Source organism: Mus caroli, unplaced genomic scaffold (assembly GCF_978045245.1).
Source record: "Mus caroli unplaced genomic scaffold, Mus_caroli_1 scaffold_15, whole genome shotgun sequence".
Taxonomy (NCBI): Eukaryota; Metazoa; Chordata; class Mammalia; order Rodentia; family Muridae; genus Mus; species Mus caroli.
This window is the reverse complement of record NW_028227270.1, coordinates 82,536,296-82,559,204: the sequence shown is the minus strand read 5'-3', so window position 1 is coordinate 82,559,204 and position 22,909 is coordinate 82,536,296. Positions and strand designations below refer to the sequence as shown.

At 45.2% G+C, this 22,909-nt stretch overlaps 1 protein-coding gene and 1 non-coding gene across 3 annotated transcripts in view; one reads left to right on the top strand and one right to left on the bottom strand.

The window, feature by feature from the left end:
• The window catches only part of Bloc1s5 (biogenesis of lysosomal organelles complex 1 subunit 5), a 33,610-nt gene extending 11,362 nt beyond the window's left edge, over nt 1–22,248 (bottom strand). For both annotated transcript variants that reach the window (XM_085831164.1, XM_021180682.2), the window contains exons 1-3: nt 22,099–22,248; nt 18,114–18,196; nt 4,346–4,475 (exon numbers count right to left, since the gene is read on the bottom strand). In XM_085831164.1, coding sequence (XP_085687290.1) covers nt 4,346–4,475; nt 18,114–18,196; nt 22,099–22,210 — 325 coding nt within the window. In that variant the 5' untranslated portion in view covers nt 22,211–22,248. The remainder of the gene's footprint in view (nt 1–4,345; nt 4,476–18,113; nt 18,197–22,098) is intronic.
• Nucleotides 13,245–13,347, top strand: LOC115029199 (U6 spliceosomal RNA). Its single transcript, XR_003834752.1, has one exon. It is a non-coding gene; the product is annotated as a U6 spliceosomal RNA (small nuclear RNA).
• Nucleotides 22,249–22,909: the final 661 nt, after the last annotated feature.

Here is a 22,909-nt window from a genome sequence, read left to right as displayed (position 1 = left end):
AGGGTCATTGTGAGACCTACAGCACAATCACATGTGAGTTCCAGACCAGCCTAAGCCACAGGAAAGACCCTGTCTCAAAACTCACTCTTGAGCAGTGTCAAGTGGTGGTGCACTGAGGACCCTGTTCACCCTACTGCCCTCACACAAAGCCCTCACTCACTCTCCCTGTTCTCTGATGAAGTGCTTTCAGTTGTGAAATTCCCTCAGCAGAGGCAGACTGCTACAGGACCACCCTCTGTTAAAGCTGCTGAAGCTGGAAGCCATCTGTCTGTCTGTCTTCTCCCTCCCTAGGGCTAACGACCCAGGTCCACATCAGGGCAGGGACAGCAGTTTCTCTTTCAGAAAACTGTGAAGCCTCCACCTCCTGGATGCAGCCAGCAGATTTCATTTTCAAAAGCTTTATCCTCAGCGGCTGTTAACAAACTTTCCTAGATCACAGATGACATCTAAGGACAGGGGATTAGCTTACCAATCATTTTTCTTCCTTAACAAAACAAGAGAGGAGTTGATTCGATCTGCCTTCTTCCTGCGGCAGTGAGTGTGACCTCACCATTCCTAAGCATGGCGCTATCATTTCCTGTTTGTCTTTTTTCCTTCCTGGCTCTGTGAACAGATCTTAAAAATCTGTGTTTCTATCCTCGGGTCATTTTCATTTTTGGATCACCCCGAGTGTAGTTTGAAGAAAAGTTGAAGGGCCATGTCACTTCTGCTGTCACCTGTCACAGCACCCCTGCCCCAAGATTATAACTACATCATTCCCCCTCCCCTTTCCTCCTCTAAAACCTGCCCATCCACCCTTCTTGCTCTCTTTTAAGGCCATGGCCTCTTTGTTCGTTGCTACACAAGCATACATGTACATCCATGCATACCCTACATCTGACCTGTGCAGTCTGTAAATGTTACTTGCATGAATGCTTTCAGGGCTGAGCATTTGGTACTGAAGAGCAAGCTACTGTGCTCGTCTCTGGGAAGACCATGTCTCCTGCTCCCACCACTCCTTAGCTGCCTGTAGTTCTTTGAGTGGGGCTGAGGCCGAGGCTGTGGACTTTTCCCCACCCACTATGGCATGTCTGTGGGTGTCACCTGTGCTTAGCTCATGCTTAGACTGTCATGATGATGAGACTTCATGTGTGTAGCTTCTGTCATTACTAGGAGACACAGTCTCACAGCAAACTCCCTGGGCCTCTGGCACTTACAGTTTTTCCACTTCTTCTTCAATGTCCACTGGGCCTTGGATTCCAGAGGGTAAATGCTTTTCTTTTCATCTTTCCAAAAGGAGATGAGCACCCTTGCATCGTTACTATGCTGCACTTAGCTAACAATGTCTTGATTTGCTTCCCATCAAGCAAACAGATTCTATCATTCTGTCTATGTGTAAGCTTCAACAGCATGCAGCGGCACTATTTCAGACTGACATTAGAGCAGATGCTGGCTGTGCTCCCAGCCCTTGAGTTCAAGCAGGTAATTAGAGAGGCGCTAAGCACTGACTGACGATGCGCAGTGAGCACGTGGGTCTGCTTTAGTAGAGAGTGTGCAGTCTGCAGATGAGTATCGAGCATGTCAGCTGCTTAGGAACAGAGGAGACAGGAGAGAGAATATTGATTCCCTTAGTATAGCCACCTTTGGCTTTGAATGGGTAACCTGGAGGCTCCCTGTCCTTCTTACTCAAAAACCAAGGGACCCTGATACCAAGGGACGATGTCCTTACCTCAAATCTGGGTAGATTTAGGAGCCTATTAAATAACTGGTAAGCCAGACTTGTGTCCTCAAAATGACACCAGTGATGCTTTTCCCTTAGGGGGTGACTTCGTGTGCCCTGAGAGAATCCTACTGCTTTTTGTGGTTTCTGATAAGCTGCTGAGGAGTCTGGCTCTAAAGCCTCTGTGCACCCAGCCTAGGACATTGCCCAAGTGTGTAAGGTCCCATTCTGCAGGTTCCGAGACACACCGACTGCACCCAGTCTCAAACATGCAGTCTGGGAGACTGCGTCTACAGACAGGCACACAAGTCCACAGCTCATCACTCTTCAGAGTCCACTTAGATAAGAAAATCCACGTTAAGCTTGTTTACATGACTTTACACAAATGAATACAAACACGCTAACATGGATCTAAAATGTCAAGCTTTAAAAAGTGAAATCTGCTAGGGATGCAGCTGGACCCGGGTTAATGTTTAAGAAGCTCTCAGTTTGCTGGGATGTCATTATATCTATTAGAGCCATAGCCTTAGCAAACTAGGCCCAGGAAACCCTCATTCTGGAGCCCTCTGCAGCAGCCTCTCCTGCTGCTGGCGAAGAACAGCTTCCAAGGCTACTGCCAAGTTTCTCACACCAACAATATGACCCAGCATGCTTCAGAGGCCAGACACCCATCACTAGAATGTAATTCTTCCGTTCAAGGAAGCATACTTTTGGTTCAGATTATAAATTACTGATAATACTTTCCAACGTCATTAGGAAGGCCTGATAGCAGACTAACTTCATCCTGAAGAGGAAATCAGTCAAAACAGCAGCCCGTCGTTTCTCACTGTGTCTTATTCGGTTGCTTTCGTGATGCTCCCACTGTGTAAGCCTCCCATCTGATAGCACCCAGGGGCTTGCAGCCAGGGTCAGGTGGTAAAGTGCTTTCCGTCCAAGCATCCTCTACACTCACACACAAACGCTAAACCCAGTGTGCACACCTGTATCTCAGCACCGGGGAGGCACACACTGGTGGATCCTGGGGCCCAGTGGTGGCCGGCCAACCTGGCTTACTCTGAGAGCCCCAGGCCCCAGTGGAGGACACTCTCTCAAGAAATATGGTGGATGTCTCCTAAAGAGAGACCCGAGTTGACCTCTGCCCTTCATGTACATACATGTGCCTGTGACAGACAAATACACACACACACACACACACACATTCATACAAAACCCAGAATGTTTGTCAGCTGGGGATGCAGCACTGTGGACAAACAAGCCCAGGACAAGCCTAATGTCCATTTTTAATTTTTACAATGTCCCCTCCTACCCTTGTTCTACATGAAGAAATCAAATATGATCTTGGAAGAGTTAGCCTTTTCAACCTCCTTCCAGCGTCAGAGTACACATGACCCTATGGGACTCCTCTGCTAACTGAGGCCTCTTTCCTGCTTTCTTCACAGGCCAGCCCTGTCCCCTTCCCTCACAGGCTGGCCTTGCCCCCTCCCTCACAGACCAACTCTGTCCCCCTCCCTCACAGACCAGCTCTGTTCCCCTCCCTCACAGGCTGGCCTTGCCCCGTCCCTCACAGGCTGGCCTTGCCCCCTCCCTCATAGGCTGGCTTTGCTCCCTCCCTCACAGGTCAGCTGTGCTCCCCTCCCTCATAGGCCAGCCCTGTCCCCCTCCCTCACAGACCAGCCCTGTCCCCCTCCCTCACAGACCAACTCTGTCCCCCTTCCTCACAGGCTGTCCTGTCCCTCCCTCACAAGCTGGCCTTGCCTCTTCCCTCACAGGTTGGCCCTGCCCCCCTCCCTCACAGGCTGGCCTTGCCCCCTCCCTCACAGACTGGTCTTGCTTCCTCCCTCACAGACCAGCTCTGTTCCCCTCCCTCACAGGCTGGCCCTTGCTCCCTCCCTCACAGACCAGCTCTGTTCCCCTCCCTCACAGGCTGGCCTTGCTCCCTCCCTCACAGGCTGGCCTTGCTCCCTCCCTCACAGACCAGCTCTGTTCCCCTCCCTCACAGGCTGGTCTTGCCCCCTCCCTCACAGGCTGGCCTGTCCCCTCCCTCACAGGCTGGCTGTACCTAGCCCTTCAGTCATCAGTCATTCTCCCTCTGTGGATAAGCTGCATGTTCTTTTTTTTTTTTTTTTTTTTTTTTAAGCTGCATGTTCTTAGTGTAGACATCTGAGGAGAAGCTTCGATGTTCTGACATCCTAATTTTAATATCACACTAACGCCAACTTTCATTTATGTTAAAGTCCAATATTAAAGCACACTAACAAATGTTCCTTTGTCAGCTACCTCTTCTCATTGAAATATTCTCCTTAATGAGAAAACTGATAAAATACAAACATTTATAAAGGGCATAGTCCTCTTGAAAGAGAAATTCCTTTCCTGGTCATCATATATTTTCTTATAGATAAAATTAAATAATTTTAAAGGTAAAAAGACAGAATTTTCTCTCATACTAAAGAGCTCATCTTGTGCAATGCTTGTGCACATGGCTTACTTTGGATCCTGGTACCAGGAGAGGGACCACACCGGACAGTCTGTCTGTGGCTGACCTCCAGGTAAGCCCAGCAGGAGCTCCCCTCCCCTCTGCAGCAACCCTAGGAGAACCTGCCTGGGAATGGGAATATGAGGGTGAGGCTGTAGAGCAGCTAGACTTACATTTCTGCAGGGTCTCCCCCAGGCTGCCCTCCATGGTCTCTCTGCATTTGGGAAGCAGGCACTCATTTGTTTCCTGGATCGTATTCTCCAAGTTCTTAAGAACACGCAATTCTCGAAGGCCACGTTTTTCCTATTAAGAAAAATAAATTACTAGTATCTCAAGGAATAGTAATTACTGTCTGTCGTTCCAAGAGGACAGACTTGTGAGCACACACACCTTTTAATTCTCTGGCTGTAAAGGTCAAAACCTGGCAGCGTTTTTATTATGAAACACTCTAAAAGCTGCAATAAGAATAATATTTTTATAGTAGTGTTCAGATACAGGAGAAATACTAGAGAGGCAAGAAAGACATTTACATGGCCACACAGTTCACTAGAGTGAGCCCTGATGCTTCCATTCTTACGTGCTACAGACTTTACGTCTTTCTTCTCCTCTTCAAAATAACAACATTATTGGTCAATGTAACTGTCAAAGTAATGACAGACACCCTACCATGCAGAAAAATTAGCAGTGAAGTCTGCTATCCTTAGAAAAGCTTGTGTTGGCCTGCAAGGCTGTAACTTACCCAGGAGCAGGTCTCTAACTGGTATGAATCTACCTGTGGGTGGGAAATGCAGTCCAGTCCCTGGCACCCAAGGGCAATCGAAGGCAACTGCACATATCCCACAGGTTCAAACAGACCTCAGTTTCCCAGTCACCCAACTCCACCGGTACTCAGGCTTCCCACACTTGAGCCTGTGCAGCTCCCTGGTCCTTTCCCATCTGGCTGTGGTGGCTTCCGTGAGCTTTAGCTTTCTTGACCAGACTCTTCAGTTTGGTATGACCTTATGTCCACATTCTACCTGTACTTCTCTCTTGGCTTGGCACTGGCTTTCTAGGACCACTGGTGATGAGAGACAAAATTTACAGTAGGAAGGCTGCTCACGATTACAGGGTGGGCCTCCATGTTTAACCCTTAGGGCGCAAGGCTGGAAATACTGTTGTTGGTTTGTTTGTTTGTTTGTTTGAGACAGGGTGTATCTCTGTTACCCAGGCTAGCTTAGCACTCAGTCTGTATCACAGGTTGGACCTGAACTCTGGAATCTCCTGTTCCTGCCTCCCAAGTGCTAGGTTTACAGATATGAGCTACAATGACTGATTGACTAAGGAAATTATTCACTTTTTATATGAAAAAAAGTTACATTTTGGCTCATACTGATTAAATTCAAATTAGCTTCATCTATTGTGTTTCTTTTCAGTTCCTAAATTACTTAGCTCCTTTTTCTTTGACTTACATTAAAATATTAATATGATTACTAAAAACTAAAATGTTTTTAAAAGGATTTTTTTTGTTCTGAAGGTGTGTTAAACTATAAACATACAGTCAAACCACTGCCTATCTGTCTAAGACAAAGCCTTACTATGTAGCCCAGGCTGGCCTGGACCTCATAATCCTCCTGCCTCTGTTTCCTGAGTGCTGGCACGATAGACATGCACCTCTGCACCAGCCAAATAATTTTCTTATAAGAATGTTTGAGTAATACTACTCAGAAATACAGATGAATTTCTTCATATGTGACTTGATTTTAGGGACTGCTCTTTGAAGTTTAGTATTGTTTCAAATTATATAAAATATCTACATGGCTTCAAAACTATATCTGTAAAACATGTATCCAGAAAAGTCTAGCTTCCCCCCACACCAAGGCTTATCCTCTCCGGTCAGGCATGTTTTTAAATGTATTAACCATTGGTTTAAGAATAAGGATGCACATGTCTAGGCTCATGTGTTTAACACACACACACACACACAGAGAGAGAGAGAGAGAGAGAGAGAGAGAGAGAGAGAGAGATAAAAATCTGAGTATATACAAATAATTTAAAATTTGTCTTTAAACAGAATTGAATACAGTGTTGTTCCTTTTATCATTCATGAGTAAGAATCATAAGCCCAGTGCTGGAGAGATGGCTCAGTGGTTAGGAAAGCTTGCTGTTCTTCCAGAGGATACAAGTTCAGTTGCCAGCACCCATATTGGGTGGCTCACAGCCCCTTTTAATTATAGCTTCAGAGCACTGGATGCCCTCTTTTGGCCTCTGCAGGAACTGTACTAATTTGTCCAGACATACATATAATAAATATTCAAAAGCACACATTAATACATATAGCTCTCTGTGTGGTCTACTTGTCCTATTTTCTGGTACTTTCTTTTCTTTTTAAAAAAGATTTATTTATTTATTTATTTATTTATTTATTTATTTATTGTATATGAGTACACCATTGCTCTCTTCAGACATACCAAAGAGGGCATCAGACCCCATTACAGATGGTTGTGAGCCACCATGTGGTTGCTGGGAAGAACTCAGGACCTCTGGAAGAGCAGTCAGTGCTCTTAACCACTGAGCCATCTCTCCAGCCCTCTGGTACTTTCTGAATGATTCAGATGCATTCAGATTATGACGAGGTCAACTCCTGATAAACCCATAGAAGACTGAAAACATAGGTGAAAATGTATTCAATCCCTAACTCATCAAACATCCTATCTTAGACGCACAATGCACTGCAGTTTGTGTCTTAAAATAATCTTGCAGCTGATCTGGAGCAATGGCTTCCTCTGCTACATCCACAGCAAGGAGAACTGGGTCTCAGATCACTAGATTGATGCGAAATTCAATTCAAAATATTCCTAAGATGCTTAGTACCAAATGGCCACTGCTCCTTCACATTTTCAAAAGCAAAACCCCTAAGCTGGAGACTATATTTTTAAGATGAATGCGTGTTTGTACATATACACACATGTGTGGCTAGCTCTAGAGGCCAGAACAGTGCACTGGATCCCCTGGCACTGGAGTTATGGATGGTTGAGCGGCACATGATGGAGGTGCTGGGAACTCAGGCCCTGTGGAAGCGCAGTAGGCACTCTCAACCACTGCGTCATCTCTCTAGCCCAGGAAACTACATTTGAAAGCTCACAATTTCTCATGGCTGATAACGCTAGTACTGTGCATAACACCCCTGTGAAGGAAAGGGACGGTGTTTTCTTGTTCCTAACACACGGCATATCAGTGTTAGGTGAGAACCTTGAGTTTTACTGCAGTCTGTCCTTTTCCCTCAGGCTGGGACTTGACAGTGTGTCCCCTCATTTCAGGTACTACTCAGGCTCTCACAGAGGGAGGACGGCCTCCTTTCCACAGGCCTTCCCATCTCCCTCCACATTCTCCTGTCACTCATCCTCTGCCCCAACACCGGCACTATCCCTGGGTCCCGCCTCAATCTCTTTATTTCTTGTTTGTTTGTTTGTTTGAAATAAGGTCTAGCTCTTGCTTCAAACTCCCTGTGAGGCTGAAGCTGACCTTAAACACAGACCTGCCTGCTTCCACCTTCTGTGTTGAGAGCACTGGTCTGCACTGTCACATCTGGCTATATTGCTTAGTATTAATTCTATGACTAAACAGGTAAAAAAAATATTATGGACAGCCAGTTAGGGCTATGCAGAGAAACCTTGTCTCTAAAAACAAACAAACAAACAAACAAACAAACAAACAATAATAACAATAGTCAGGTGTGGTGGCACATGCTTTTAATTCCAGCACTTGGCAGGCAGATCTCTAAGTTCAAGGCCAGCCTGGTCTACAGAGAGAGATCCAGGACAGCCAGGAGTACATAGAGAAACCCTGTCTCAAAAAAAAAAAAATCCAAAAAAACAAAACACACACACACACACGCCATGGTGGGATGTATGTGTGTGTGTGTGTGTGGCCCAGAGGACAACTTGAGTGAGCCAGGACTCTCCTTCCACCATGTGGCTTCAGGGATCCAACTGTGGTCATCAGACTTGGCAACAAGCATCCTTACCCATTACCCCCATTACCACAGCTCTGGCCCCAACGAGCATGCTCATGCTGACAGGAAAGCTTCTGTCTAACTCTCTAATGTGCAATGGCCCTGAGGAAAAGCTCATCTGAATCCCATTCCTGGAGCCCTGCAGAACCCTAACTGTGTGTCTGTCATCTCTACATCGAGGTAGAGATGGGCCAGATACAAAGCCCACTGGCATAACACAGACAAATCTGCCAACGGTTGGATTTTCTTCCCTTTACAAAGAGCCTATTCATTTAGTCTGGGGGCCCAGAGGATTTCTCCCCCTATAAAGTCCAAGGTGGTTTGTTTTCTTCTTTCAGAACTGGTCTCGGGCATCGGGTACTCTAGGTTAATCTTCGCAGAAGGTAGCGCGTGCTTCAGTACTAGCAATTTCAGGAAAGTTTTCCTGAGTTCTCTTTTGTTCTTCTCGGCGCCTTGATTTCCCCGAGGCTTGCTGTCACAGTCTGGGGTCCTCTGGACTCAGCAGCAGCAAGCCGTCCTCCCTCTCCAGTCCCTCTCTTGTCAGTGTTAAATCTTCTCAGGCTTATTTTAGGACTATATATTTTGACTGTTTATTCCCAGGCTCTTTGTTTCTCACTCAAAAATAATGTTAACATTTTTATTTTCCCTAGGCAGTGTATATGTCTTTAATCCCAGCACTTGGGATGCAAAGGCAAGCGATCTCTGAGTTTGAGGCCAGCCTGGTCTACAGAGCTGTTCCAGGACAGCTGGAGCTACACACAGAAACCCTGTCTTGAAAATAAATAAAATAAATAAATAAATCACTTTGCCCAGTTCTTTCACCTCACTGCTTTCCTAGTTCATTTGATCCTAACACCTGGACATTTTTCCTGACTCTGACTTACACTTTTCCTATCACTTGCTTCTTTCCTGTCTTCAGTGCTATCGCTTCTCCAGTGTGGCCTTGGCCTCCATGGTGTCACTCTGTGGAGGTGGAGTCTGATGCAATCTGCTGGGCTCTGCTCTTCTCCAAATGGCCTATCAGATGGTGCTTTTGAGGGGCCTGCAGAGTCTGCATGCACACTCTGGCCTTCCCAGGTCCCCTGCTGCTCCCCGACTTCTGGCATTTCTGATGTCAGGGAAGCCTTGACAGAGGCTATCTTACTTACCATTTGGCCTTATTGCTGTTGTTGCTTGTATCTGCTGGGCCAAGTTTCGCTGCATGTTTCCAGAGACAAAATTTGATGACGAAAGAACTAAGCTGTTAAAAACTATGACATTAATGCTGCTGTTTCGAGATGGCAATGGAACTGGGAAGAACCAAATTTAAGAGAACAACGTCAGCATTTATGGTGAATTCATTTATTATCAGGCAGAGGGATGACTATTCTGTCAGTACAGAAACACAGGCACCTAACCTAAAGTGAGAGAGCAGAGCTCTGTAGCTCCAGTCAGGGAGGGCTCTTCTCAGTCCAGAGGAGACCCCCCCCGGGGGGGGGGGGAGTGACAGGATTCCTTGAGATACAGTCAGACAACCAAAGCCAATCACTGCAGCAGGTTACTGTTATTTTGTTTTGTTTCTTTCTGGGTTGGTTCGTTCTCTCTCTCTCTCTCTCTCTCTCTCTCTCTCTCTCTCTCCCTCCTCCCCTCCCTCCCTCCCTCCTTTCTTCCCTTCTTCTCTCCCTCCCTTCTTCCTTGCCTCCTCTTCTTTCTTGTGTTTTAAGACAAGGTCTCACAGAACCCAGGCTGGCCTCAAACTCACTATGAAGTTGATGACTTTAAACTCCTTATCCTTCTGCCTCCATCTTTGAAGGACTAAAATTATAAGCATGCAATCACTCCATCCAGTATTATTATTACTATTGCTGTTGCTATTGTGAGAAAGGGCCTCATGTAGTCCAGGAGTTGCTTTATGGCTGAGAATTGCCTTGATCCTCCCGCCTCTGTCTCTGACTATCGAGATGATACCAACTTTATGCAGTCCTGGGCATCAGGCGCATACTAGGCAGGCAGTCTACTGAATGAAGTGTTTCCCTAGCTCAGGCAAGTGAGTCAGCAGTCTTAGCCCACTAGTGATAAAAACAAGCTTACATACTGAGGAGGCCTGGGGAGCGACTGCCTTTTACACAGCTGCTGTGAGAGTCTCTTCACTGAGCCCTTCCACCTGATAAGTGCTTGTTAAGCTGACGTATTTGATTGAGAACTACAATCAACATCAATCTCAAAAGGAAAAGGCTATAGTAGCACGTGCTTATTAAACGCTGCATCTTACTTTCAGGCTAAAAATTGTTGGAACAATGCCTAGCAGCAATAAGATAATGACGTGTAACCTCCCATAAAACTACATATACTTTAATTTCTTAGTTCAAGTTGAAATGAATAACAAATCTAACATACTTAAAACAATGCCTAGCCATAGGCACTTACACTGTTAGTAACTATTGATACTGTCATAAAGCATTCACCTTAGAGATGCAACTTGATGGCATTAGAGAAAAAGGGCCAATAAGTAAATCCTTCTCTCAGTCTCAATGCTAATCAGCCCCATAGGGAGAAAGGTCTGGGTGCTATGAGATTCTACGTTGTGCTGCCTTGAAAGAATTTTTCCTGGACCAATTCATCTCACACTTGAATGCACTTATTTTATCTCCTAAGACCAAGTTTCACTAGATATTCCATGGAGGCCTTGAACTCAGCGACTGTCCCGCCTTCCTCCCAAGTTCTGGGATTACAGAGTGTACCGCATGTCCACTACCTGACAGTCATACCCATGAAAGCAATTCCTTCTGCGTCCTGTGTTACGGCATCTCTGCCACACTTGGAGGACCGCTCTCTGCTCAAATGTCACCCTTCTGTGGCAGTCTCCTGTGGAACCCTGCGGGGACCTGTTCCTGGAGTACTGTCCTCTCTCAGGGCCTCTGCTCTGAAGCAGGGCAGCTCTTGATCTGTGTGTGTGTCTTCTTGTGCACATTCTGAATTTGCAATGGAAGATTTCTGGCTGTGAGGGGTTTCTGTCACTTACTTTCCCATGTGTGGTATGACAGACTGACAGACAGACACTTGTGCATCATTTTTATTCCATGTTACCAACACTCGAACTGTGACTGGGGTAGTCACATGCCTCTAACAGAGGCTGGCTTCTGCTTCCTGCCAGCCCTCTCTTTTACCACACAAAGTGGAGACATAATGACTGAGGCTCCATGACCACTTTTAAGTATAAGGGCTATGTGCCAAGGAGACAGGCTGGAAGCAGTTGACATCATAGAGTCACCATGCCAGCCCTGGACTTTCCAGATCTGTCCCAGGACTATGCAAGAAACATAAGCCCTTTTTAGGCCTGTTTTCCATGTATCTGTTACTAGTAACTACACACATTCCTACTGAGATGCCTGGGTGTTTAGTAAGTATTCAGTAAGGCACTGAAGGGGGTATGCCAGGTACATTCTAATACAGTAACACAGGGTCTCAGAGAGACCATGGTGTCTCATCTACAGCTAGTACCACAATGACTTAAAGAGCAATGCCTCTCCCCAGGAAATTGCCACACCGCCTTTCACAAGCTCTGGGTGGGAACGTGCCCTGAGAGAGGCTGCACACCATCCCAGGCTTTACCCCCCATGTTCACTGGAATTCAGGGAGAAACTGTCTAAAGTTAGGAGAAAGGCTGCCAACTGGTCTTAAACACCGAAGAAGACAGAGCCTGTCAGTCTGCTGTGCTTGAGAAGTCTGAGAAACGCTGCCACCGTGTGGCACTTAGTCCTTCTTTTGTAGAAAAAAAGTTTACCAAACATGAGCTGGAGCTTCTGGTCAGCTTTTCCCAAGCTGAACTCTGCCTGAGCGCAGAGATGCGCAGGCTGGCTCTGCTGTAGCTCCTCTGTGAGATGGATCCCTCTGTTAGAGGACCCTTGCTGGGCATGCTTGCTACTGTCTCTGTGTGAGCGCTGTAGTCGGTGCTGAACTCCCAAGTCTCTGGACTCTATCTGATCTTTCTTTCCTTTTTGGTTATTTGTTTTTACATTTATTTTTAAGTCATAAGCACGAGCATTTGCCTGTATGTTGTTAGTATGTGTGCCACATGCATGCCTGGTTCCTACAGAGACCTGGAGAGAGAATTGGGCCCCTGACACTGGAGTTACAGACAGCTGTGAGCCACCATGTGGGTGCTGGAAACTGAATTTGGGTCCTCTGAAAGGGAAATTTAGACCTTTTAAGTCACCTTTCCAGCCTCAAGCCCAAGCCTTTTCCTTGTATATTTGTGGAACAGCAGTCAGAGATGGGGCAGATGCCAACACTCAGGAAAATTCCTGTGCTATACTAAGTAAGCTCTTGGGAGAAGAAACACGGAAGGTCAGTGTGTGAAAAGAACAGACCGAGCACTTGTGAAAAAGAGCAAATCCAACACGGCCAACATTCGATTTCTGGGTCCTTAGCGCAACATTGTTAAGTGAGATGCTCTTCAAGGTACAAGAAGCAAGTTCTCTTGTACCTTGTGGGTTCTGAGTATGGAACTCAAGCTGCCGGGCTTAGTAGCAGGTCTTTTCTTTACCTGCAGGCCCATCTCAGCAGGCCCTTTGTAAACACTGTTCCAAAAGAATGCTTATACAACCTGGTCATAGCGACACATGCTTTTAATCTCAGCATTCATGAGGCAGAGGCAGGAGAATGTCTGTGAGTTCCAGTCCAGCTTGACCTACAGAGGAGGGTGTACAGAGAGTCCTCAAAAAAAAAAAGAACAAGAGAGGAGGAGAAGGGAAGAGAAAACGGGAAGGTGAGAGAGGGGAGAGAAGGTGGGGAGAATATGCTTATTACATCTGTTTAGGCAACCCCTATTTTATCCAGAGTTATTAAAAAGTGACCCCAGGGGCTGGGTGATGGCTCCGATGTTAAGAGCACTCATAGCTACTGCAAAAAACCCAGGTTCTGGTCTCAGCCCCTGTGTGGTTGTTCACAATCATTCCTGACTCTGGTTCTAAAGATCTGGCACCCTCCTCTGACGTCTGCAGCACCCGGCATGCACACAGGCCATATGCATACACCAAGGCAAGTACACATCCACATACAGATGAAATACATCTAAGATCAGGAGACTGAACTGAGCCCAGTGCTCCCGTGGGCAGCAGTACACTAGGGTCAGAATGACACAGAGAAGATCAGCATGGTGCTTGAGCAGGGATGATACACATCTGTGAAGCCTTCTGAATTGTTCAGTCCAGGCTGAAGGGGGACAAAGAGCTGAATGCAAACTCATTTAAACTATTGTTAAAAAAATAAACCTGAGTTACAGAATAAGTACATTGTATCTGCTGTACTTGCTACCATCTTTCAACGACATAAACACTTTTTATCAACACCCACAGAAAGATGATTTTAAAATGAAGTCTCATTTAACTTTCATAAAAACCTACATTCTGCAGTCTATGAGGAAACTGAGCCCTGCAGAGCAGTCATAGCTTGTAAGAGAGGAGCAGGACTTGACCCCAGGCACGGATGGCAGAGCACTGTGTTCTTCCTACCATTCTTGTCTTCTTGCCAAGACCTTGGAGGGCTTAAACATCCTCTCCAATATATGTCCACTGCCCCCTGACAACTATCTTACATGCCAGTCAAAAGAGGTGCCGACTTCAACTGAACACAGAATAATAAAAACATAGATGTAAAATTTCTTTTTAGGACTTAGTTTCATTTGTATAATACACTTACAGAAAACATCTCCATTATTTTGAGGATGCCAGCAGAAACCTGCCAGGGGCTCTGAATTTTCAGGATGTCTCGGCTGATTTCCATGCCTTGGCTCAATCTTTATGAAGTAGGAACTTGGGTTACATAAGCCACCTTAATTTCAAAATTCTACAGTTATTTAAATAAATTATGTCCTTTGGAGTATATTTATAAGTATTTGTCTTAATAACAAAATTAACACAAAGGATGATTCACTGACTGTCAACCTCAGCCAGACACTGCAGGTGTTTCAGATACAAAGGAGAATACCCTAGGTCTGAAGTCAATACTTTACTGGTGAAGGCCAGCAAGGCCAATGACAAGAACACAACCAGGCTGGCCAGCAGAAGCCTAAATGGTTGCCCAGGTCTGCACTCCTGGGTACACAGGCCCACCCGTTAATTCAACCCTATTGTGTTACTGTGAAGGAGTAAGGATTTAGACCTAAATGTTATGGATGCATTAAGGTCTCCAACCAGGCGACAGCAGGGTGGTTATCTGTGGAAGCCTGACTATAAGGTGAGTCCTGAGCAGAGACTGGGCTCTTTTTGCCAGAGATTTAGAACCTAAGAGGGATTCCAGGTGAGGGAGTGCCTTCCTATTCCAGCTCTGAAGATAGAAGACGCTGTGCGACAAAGACTCCAGTTCTCTTCTGGAAACTGATAGTGGCCTCTGAGAAGAGCTGAATGGTACTACAGCCGTGTGGGTTTGGAAGAGGTCCTGAGGCACAGGCAGAATTCAGAATGCAGGGTTCAGGAGAACCTCGGCTCTGGCTTCCTGAGACAGAGCTAAGGTCCTGCTGAGAAAGTACAGCATCCAAGACAGCTTATGGGAAGAAAGGCCTCATTTGGCTTATACTCCCAGGTCCTAGTGCATCACTGAGAACAACAGGGCAGACCCTAGAGTGGAAACCTAGAGGAATGCTACTTGCTCACTTGCAGCCTTGTGAGTGAGCTGTAGCTTCCTGTACAGCCCAGAACCATCTGCTTGGATGGTGCTGCCCAATGTTAGCAATCAAGGCTATTAATAAGTAATCAAGACAATCCCCCATAAGCATGCGCAGAGGGCAATCTCATCTGGACAGTCCGTCAATCGAAACTCTCATCTCAGGTGACTTTTGGCTGTATCAAGCTGACAGGTAAAGCTAACCAGAATGTCAACTTAAACCTTCTTTGTGTAGACATAAAGGGAAGAACCCAGAGGTCCCTGACAGTTTTGCATATTTTTTCAAATGGCGCTGTAAGCTGTGAACCAGCAAAGAGGACACACATTATAAATGGCAAAGGTCGGTGAAGGACACTATGACTGGGAGTGAAGGACTGCAGAGCAGCTAAGGGAGGAGAGAAGAAAGGGACCCTAATGACCCACAGTCGTGGTGTACATTTTTCTTATTCTGAGGTCATCTCCACTGACAACGTGTAGAAGATGTGAGTGGGTGTGGAATAACTTAAGGGACAGTGCAGAGTAGTCACACACCTTCGTGGCCACAAAACTGAAGACAGATGACAAGGATGCTGCTAATATAAGTCAAAGGGAAGTTTGACAGTGGCCAAGGGTCATGATATAGTTGCCCAGAAAAAGGGTACAGGCACACACACATGCATGCATACACACAGACATGGACACACATACACACACACTCCCACCACTCCCAACAATACCAGCAACCACTTCTCTGTCTCCTGATGAATCACTCAGAGAAACATCTCTTATTTGAGGTGTGTCTGTTATCCTCATTAGGTTTAACTACAAAATTGATCATGATCATTTTGTAGTCTCTTACTAAAGTGTTAGTGGATTATGTGAGTGTTCAGAGCACCCTAAAACTAACAAAGCTATACATAGTGCCAATTTATTTGTTGTTTTTAAATTATGTATGTGTTTGTGTCTGTGCAAATAAGTACAGTGTAAATGCAGTGCCTGAGGAGGGCAGAAGGGGATGTTGGATCCCCAGGCGCTAGAGTTACAGGTGACTGTGAGCTGCCAGACATGGGTGCTAGGAACTGAACTCAAGTCCTCTGCAAGAGCAGCAAGTGCTCTTAACGGCTGAGCCATCTCTCCAGACCCTCCAAATAGTCTTCACGTCAGAAGGCACTACTCTGTCCCCGACTGTGCTTCACTGCTGGTGTGACAAGCACTTGAAGGCGCTTCTGGTATTTCTGAAAGGTGGCATTCCTATGTGGTTACAGGATAGAAACCCTGAGCTGTACTAAGACAAACGCCTGATGCCCCTGCACCAGGAGGCTGTGGGGAAGACAGACGCTTCTGCAGGAGCCATCGCCTGTGCAGTGTACTGTGAGGCCACATGGGTCGGCACTGCCGGGGACATCCTTTTGGCTTCAGGATGCCTTGTTATTGTATACAGTAGGATGTATACAGCATCCTACTGACATTGGTTGTGGGAAAGGGACGAGGGAGTTGGGGAGCTGGCATATGCAGTACTTGGGTTTTTCTTTGAGTTAAGTGCAGTAGATTCTAACCTTTCTAAACAAACTGTAGAATTTGTCATGGTCAGCAAAGTGAAGAATGGCTGCATGAATAAATGTTTGAGCACATTCTGTCGCAAAGGTGATTTGCAACATTGTTATTCTGTATATATGAAGAATGTGGAAAAGTCTTTGAAGTTAAACAAATGTATCACATTTAAAAAATGGTAACTTCGGCCAGGCAGGGCGCCCATACCTTTAATTCTACCACGCAGGAGTCAGAGGTGGGCAGATTTCTGGGAGTTCAAGGATAGCCTTCTCTACATAGTGAGTTCAGCCAGGGCTTATGGATAACTATAAAGCCTCATCCCATATGGAACATAAAATATTTTAAACATATTCATGCAGGCCCAAGGATTCATAGCAAGTTTATATGGATTGGTAATGATTTTTACATAACATGTAAGGAACATTCTTTGGGTAGTTTTCTGTGTCCTGCATTATTCTTATCCTACATAACACAAGGATGCTGGACACTGTTAACAGCTATTCCTGGGGTTACGGTTTCACTATGAAACATTGTTCCTGGGCTGGTGGCGCTGTCTTAGGTTTTGAACCTACAGAAGGTAGGCTATCAGTGGGGGATGCTCTTCACCGAGGCTGATCCTGGAGGTTTACAGTCCAGCCCTGCTTCCTACCCTGTCTGTACTTCTTGCTCCCCCGGAAGTGAAGAGCCCCTCCTGCTCAACCTGCTCCCATGCCTTCCTCTCCAGGCTGAAATGCATCTCCTGCGACCCAAAGACAACTTTTCTCTTAAGTTGCTTCTGCTATTTGGTTAGTGATGAAAAAGGTAACTTATACAGTAGGTAACATACAACATTCTAAGAAACACACACCTCTACACACATCTTTAAACTTCAAAATCTTGTGGGGTATTGGGCAGTTTTGGATTACAGGGCCTATTGAATGTAAAAATGTCTGTTGGGTGCTACAGTTCTGCCTCAAGGGCTGTGTCTCATAGACTTGCTGTGGTTTTAAGAGCTTAGTAGGAGAACCTTTCCTTTTGTCAGGTTTAGACATCCCTGGTCAAAGTCTCATCTGAGGATAGAACCCCAACACAGAATCACTATCTAGCAGTTGCTATATTAATACATAATGCACAATGGATGAGTTATACCTGGAGAGACCTAGAATAATATGAATCAGGACCACATACTCTCCCATGCAAAGTGAGGAGTGGCAGGTGGTGAGGCTAGAGCATCGGCAGGCCACAGAAGAATGCTTCAGCTGCATCCTAGAGTTGGCAAAGGGTCTTAAAAAGTCCAATAATGTTGGATCACTCTGGCAGGCAGAGTGAAAACTGAGTCTGAACAGGCACAGCAATCGGAAGCAATGGAAACTCCATGTAGAAAGCTGTGTCACTGTTGTGGGTATGAACGGAATGGGAGAGGCAAGGGGAGTTCTTATGTTTCAGCTTGATGGTATGCTCCAACCAAGGAAAAAACACAACAAATGCAACTGAAAACTCAGACCCATCAATCCCTAAGAGGTCCTTTTTTTCCCACTCTATCTGATTTCATCCGGAAAACAGTTTGCAACTGACAAATACTAAATAGTCTGGAGTAGGTACCAGAATGTGGCCCGCTATCTCCTGTTATCAGGTCTTGCATTTACCAAGTACTTTTTAATCTTCTTATGATTTTTACTACATATATTTGTAAGACATAAACTAAAGCCAGGTTTTAGACCTCAGGAATTACCCTTCTGTGTAGTAGGTCAATAACAATTGGGACAATCTTTTCAACCAAGTAAGTTTTCCATACTTACTTCAAATTCTTTTACAAAGTAACGGATTTCACCTTGGGTAACTGGTCTGTGATCCAGCAGCCTGGAATGAATCTCTCCAAGATCTAAACAGATAAAGCAGAATCAAGGGTTAAGTCACACTCCGTGGTGCAATCTCTGGCCTATTTTACTCTTCCCCAACAGGCAAAGATAGGTTAAAGTCCCCTTCAGACCATGGATCAGGAGGGAAACTCCTCCACTTCCAGTGTGTGTTAGTTGGTAGAACTACTTTTGAGAGCCATCTAACAATGTCTAACAGAGCTGAAGATACACATCCTTAGCCATCCCATGCTGAGATATATAACACAGGAAAATAAACTCACACAAATAAGCATGGCATCTGTAAATGTTTGCTGAGGCATATGTGTAGTACCAAGAGAATAATTTAAAAAGCTAACATTCTAAATAGTCACACAATGAACTATGGTAAATGGAGAGTTTGACACTTATTAACATGGATAAGTCTCACAACAGCTTCAGAAAAAATCCATTTGCATAAATTCTAAAAGGATACTTCCTCTGGTACACATTAAATTCAGGATGGAGGGTGATATAGAGAGGGTGATACAAGTTCAGTAGAGTAGGGTACATGGTGGGGCCTTTTAAGCACAGGGGAGTGAACTTGGGGCTTTGCACATTCTAGGTTGGTTTCTCTAGTGTTAGAGATAAATCTGTGAAGGTGGGTGGTGAGTGTTGGTGTTAAGCATCTTTACTTTATACTAAATCTAAAAAAGCCATAGCTTTGAAAGAATTTTGAATTTTAACCCATTGGGTAGGTAGATCTATTCATGCTTCTTAGCAACAACTAGCTTAAGATATAAACCTCAAAATAGATAAATGCCCAAATAAAAACATGTACGCCAAGATCCGAATAATAAACTCGACACACTCTGTTGCACACCATATTTCCCAATAGTACTTTCTTCATAAAAGAAAACTCCAAATAGCTTTTTACAGAAATGATGTGGGTAATAACCAGCTGACAGATTAAACAGAAATTGTCCTTCTGTTTCTATTGTTTTCTTCTTAACATATTAGCATGATATATCTCAGTAAAACTTTTAAAAACAGAATTAGAATCTGATCCATTAAATATATAAATATACAGATCTTGGACCTAGTCTACTAGGAGTTAGGGCTGCCTGAGTGAGACTAAGCATTGTAGACTTTATGGACCTTGTACTGAGAATCTACTTGCAAAAGCACAACTGGCCAACAGGATACATACAGGTCAGCTCCAAAAGTCCATTTGAGGTCTTCCGTCCCAGCTGAGCTGCAGTTTTTAAAACACAGCATGTTACCTCAGGCATCCTGATGTAGCCCTTCCAGTTGCCACAGGCTAATCCCTATATCCCAGCTACTCACTTTACCTAATGATGGGCTGATCCCTATACCTCAGCTACTCACTTCACCTAATGTCCATTTTCTTCTACAACATCTGAGCTCTCATTCTTCCCTGACATGGCTTTCATTCTCATCAGCTTCTTCCCAGGTTTCTGACCAACCCGCATGCTGTGTTCCTGAAGTGCCAGAATGGTCTACTTCTATCATGTCACGTCCCACAAGGTCCCCAAATCACCTCATCTCCAGTGAGTATCTCCTAAGGCAAGCTGTTTGTGATATTTACACAGCACCCCTACTACTATCTCTTTCCACATGACTGAGAAGCAGTTAAGGTTTGTCAGTTTGGAGACATCTGCTTCTATAGTCCGATGATAAAAAGGAGCCACTTAAGACTCTGCAGATTAGCCGGGCGTGGTGGCACACGCCTTTAATCCCAGCTCTTGGGAGGCAGAGGCAGGCGGATTTCTGAGTTTGAGGCCAGCCTGGTCTACAAAGTGAGTTCCAGGACAGCCAGGGCTACACAGAGAAACCCTGTCTCCAAAAAACCAAAAAAAAAAAAAAAAAAAAAAAAAAAAAAAAGACTCTGCAGATTAATTAAGTTCTACACAGAGGTAGATTATCAGTCACTCCTAAAACTGCAACTGTGGGAAACTATGTGGGAACAGATCATGAAATACAGATTACCACAGAAGTTACCTTATGTGGGGACATTTTAACAAATCCATTGTAATAATTCAGAGTTTGTTAAATACAAATTCTGCTAGCATAACCATGTACGTGTAAAATATAGATTTCTATAGATATCTAACTCTAGTCAGGCTATATGCATTCTTTTACTGTTCAAAAAAAAAGGGTACTGAAATGTATAATCCTTTGATGTTTACTTGTCTAATGTGAAAGCTAGACAAATATCTCCTCACAAGGACACAGAGAAGTGCTTTGATGGAAGAGCCATGGGACTAAAATATGAGACCAAACAGAACTACAACTCTCTCAGTACCTAATAAAGGGAAGGCTGTGTGTGTGTGGTCCAGAGTGTGAAAGTAAGAACCAGTCTCAAAATAAAAAACAGAAAACGAAGTTGGTAATGTAGTCTCTAGTAGTACGGTATTTGTCTAGCATGTGGGAGGCCTTGGCTTGGCTTCCAGTACTGGAGGAGTAACAACAGTACTGCTTCAAAATTTAAAACTTCTGCCTCAAAGACACAATCAATAGAATGGTAGAAAACCAGGCAAATGAGAAAAATGCCTGCAAACTCCTGCTATGGGTACTGAGGAGACAGATGTGTGTGTGTGTGTGTGTGTGTGTGTGTATGGTACTGAGGAGACAGATGTGTGTGTGTGTGTGTCAGCATTAATGGTATAGCGGCCAGCAAAGTTGCCTTCCAAGAATATATCAAGAACTATAACTCAATAACAGAATCTACTTACACGAGCAAAGGACTTAAATGGATATTAGATGACTACCTAAAAAATAGGTAGCCAGTTAAGCACATATACCAAATTTTACAGGAAATGAAAATCACAACAGGGAGTGTCATCTCACACCCATTAGAATGACTAGTACCAAAGACAAGAGTTGGTGATGACAGGTGACTAGAAATTGGTATAGCAAATACAGAACATGCCAACTCCTCAAAAAGTTTAAAGAATAATCATATGACCCAGAAACCCACTACTGGAGATACAGTCCCAAGAACTGAACACAGGACCTCCAAAGGATGCCTGTATATTCATATTCACAGCCGCCTTATTTCCGAGAGTGGAGCTGTCCAAGTCCTCTGGCACTGGACCAGTCAAATTCACAGTGGCATGAGGAGTTATGGTTTAATGCGTACAAAGTTTTGCAAGATGAAAAACATTTGCGGATGGAGTCATGGTGGCCCAACAACAGCCATACAACGACTAATCTTCACTAAGATTGCACAGAGAAAGAATTCTAACTTAGTCTTAACACACACACAATACTACTTGACCCCAAATTAAACCTAAGAAACAATGTGAAACACAGTTTAAACAGTCGCAGCCAGCTCAGCTGGGGCTGCCCACAGATCTGGTAAGATTAAAATGGGAACCGCACCGATGGTAAGCCACCACTCTCCAGTCAGTATAGGGCTGTAGCCCAAAGTTGGTGGGATGGCGGGATGAGCAGGGAGTTAAGGGAAGCAGTGTAAACTGCAATTGGAGGCTTCTCCGCCGTTAACGGGGACTTCTGAGGTTTAGGAACTAAAGCTAGTTGTTATTGTAATAATTTAGGTCGAAATCTTCTAAGACTGAAAGGGGACAGGTCAGACCGGTACACTGTAGGGTACTGAGCGCTGTGTTTCAGGACGTTTTCCCAAGTGTCCTTTCTTTCTGGCATGGACCCCCAGGCGCAGAGGACAGAGAACGAGAGGGTGAAGGACCGAAGTCACCCTACTACGTGTGGGGCTCCAACTAGTTCCCATTCTCCGCTTGTGCGCCCTTCGCCCATTGCATGTAACTGGGTCCTGCGAGCTGGGACCTCTCGGCTTGAGGCGGGCCAGGCAGCTGAGGGCGACAGGGGAGCCCGGGAGCACCAGGAGAGGCGGTCCCCAGCACGCTGCTCCCACCCCGCACAGAGGACCACGCCCTCCACTCCGTACCCTTGATAATGAGGTGCGCCGCACCCGGAGTCCCCAGCGAGTCCCGCTTCTTGCCGCCGCCGCCCTGGGCGGCGTCGCACGCTACAGGGGTCTCGGTGCCTCCGCCACTCATCCCGACCAGTTCCACCCACCCGCGGCGTCCACGGCGCAGGCGCGGACCTTTAGGGAGACAGACGCTCTGATGTTACGTCATCACAGGGCGTCGGAGTCGTTGGGTTCCGGAAAGGCGCCCGGAGTGTAGCCGATGCGGCCATGCTGAATGAGGTCAGATGATCTGCGTATGGGAGGTGTTTGAAAATTACTTGTTTCTCGGTTATCCCATCCTACGCCGGTAGGAACTAAACTCACTATGGTTGGAACAGGGCGCGGCGTGCAGAGGAATAACAATAGTAGTATATACATAGTTTCTACATTGTTACTGGCCACCACTATTTTATAAAGCATTTTGACATGTATTGTCACCTTAGGGTCATCATAGCAACCTGAGGAGACAGATCATAATTTTTTAACAAATAAAGCAACACGGTTAGAGGTTAAGAAAGTTTTTGTTTTGTTGAGGTTTTTTTGTTGTTGCTTGGTTGGTTTTTGTTTTGTTTTTTGAGATGGTCTCCCTAAATTAGACTAATGATACATTCCGTAATATTCATTTTCTCAACAAATTGTCATGCTTCACAAAGAGCAATGCACGGCCTCCCAGTGGTTTTTACCTCCTCTTCATCCGGGGGTTCTTCCTTAGGATTCAGCTGTGACCGTTTCCTCCGCTACTCTATTCTGAACAATGAACAATGTCATCCTAAAGGGTCTTAGTCCA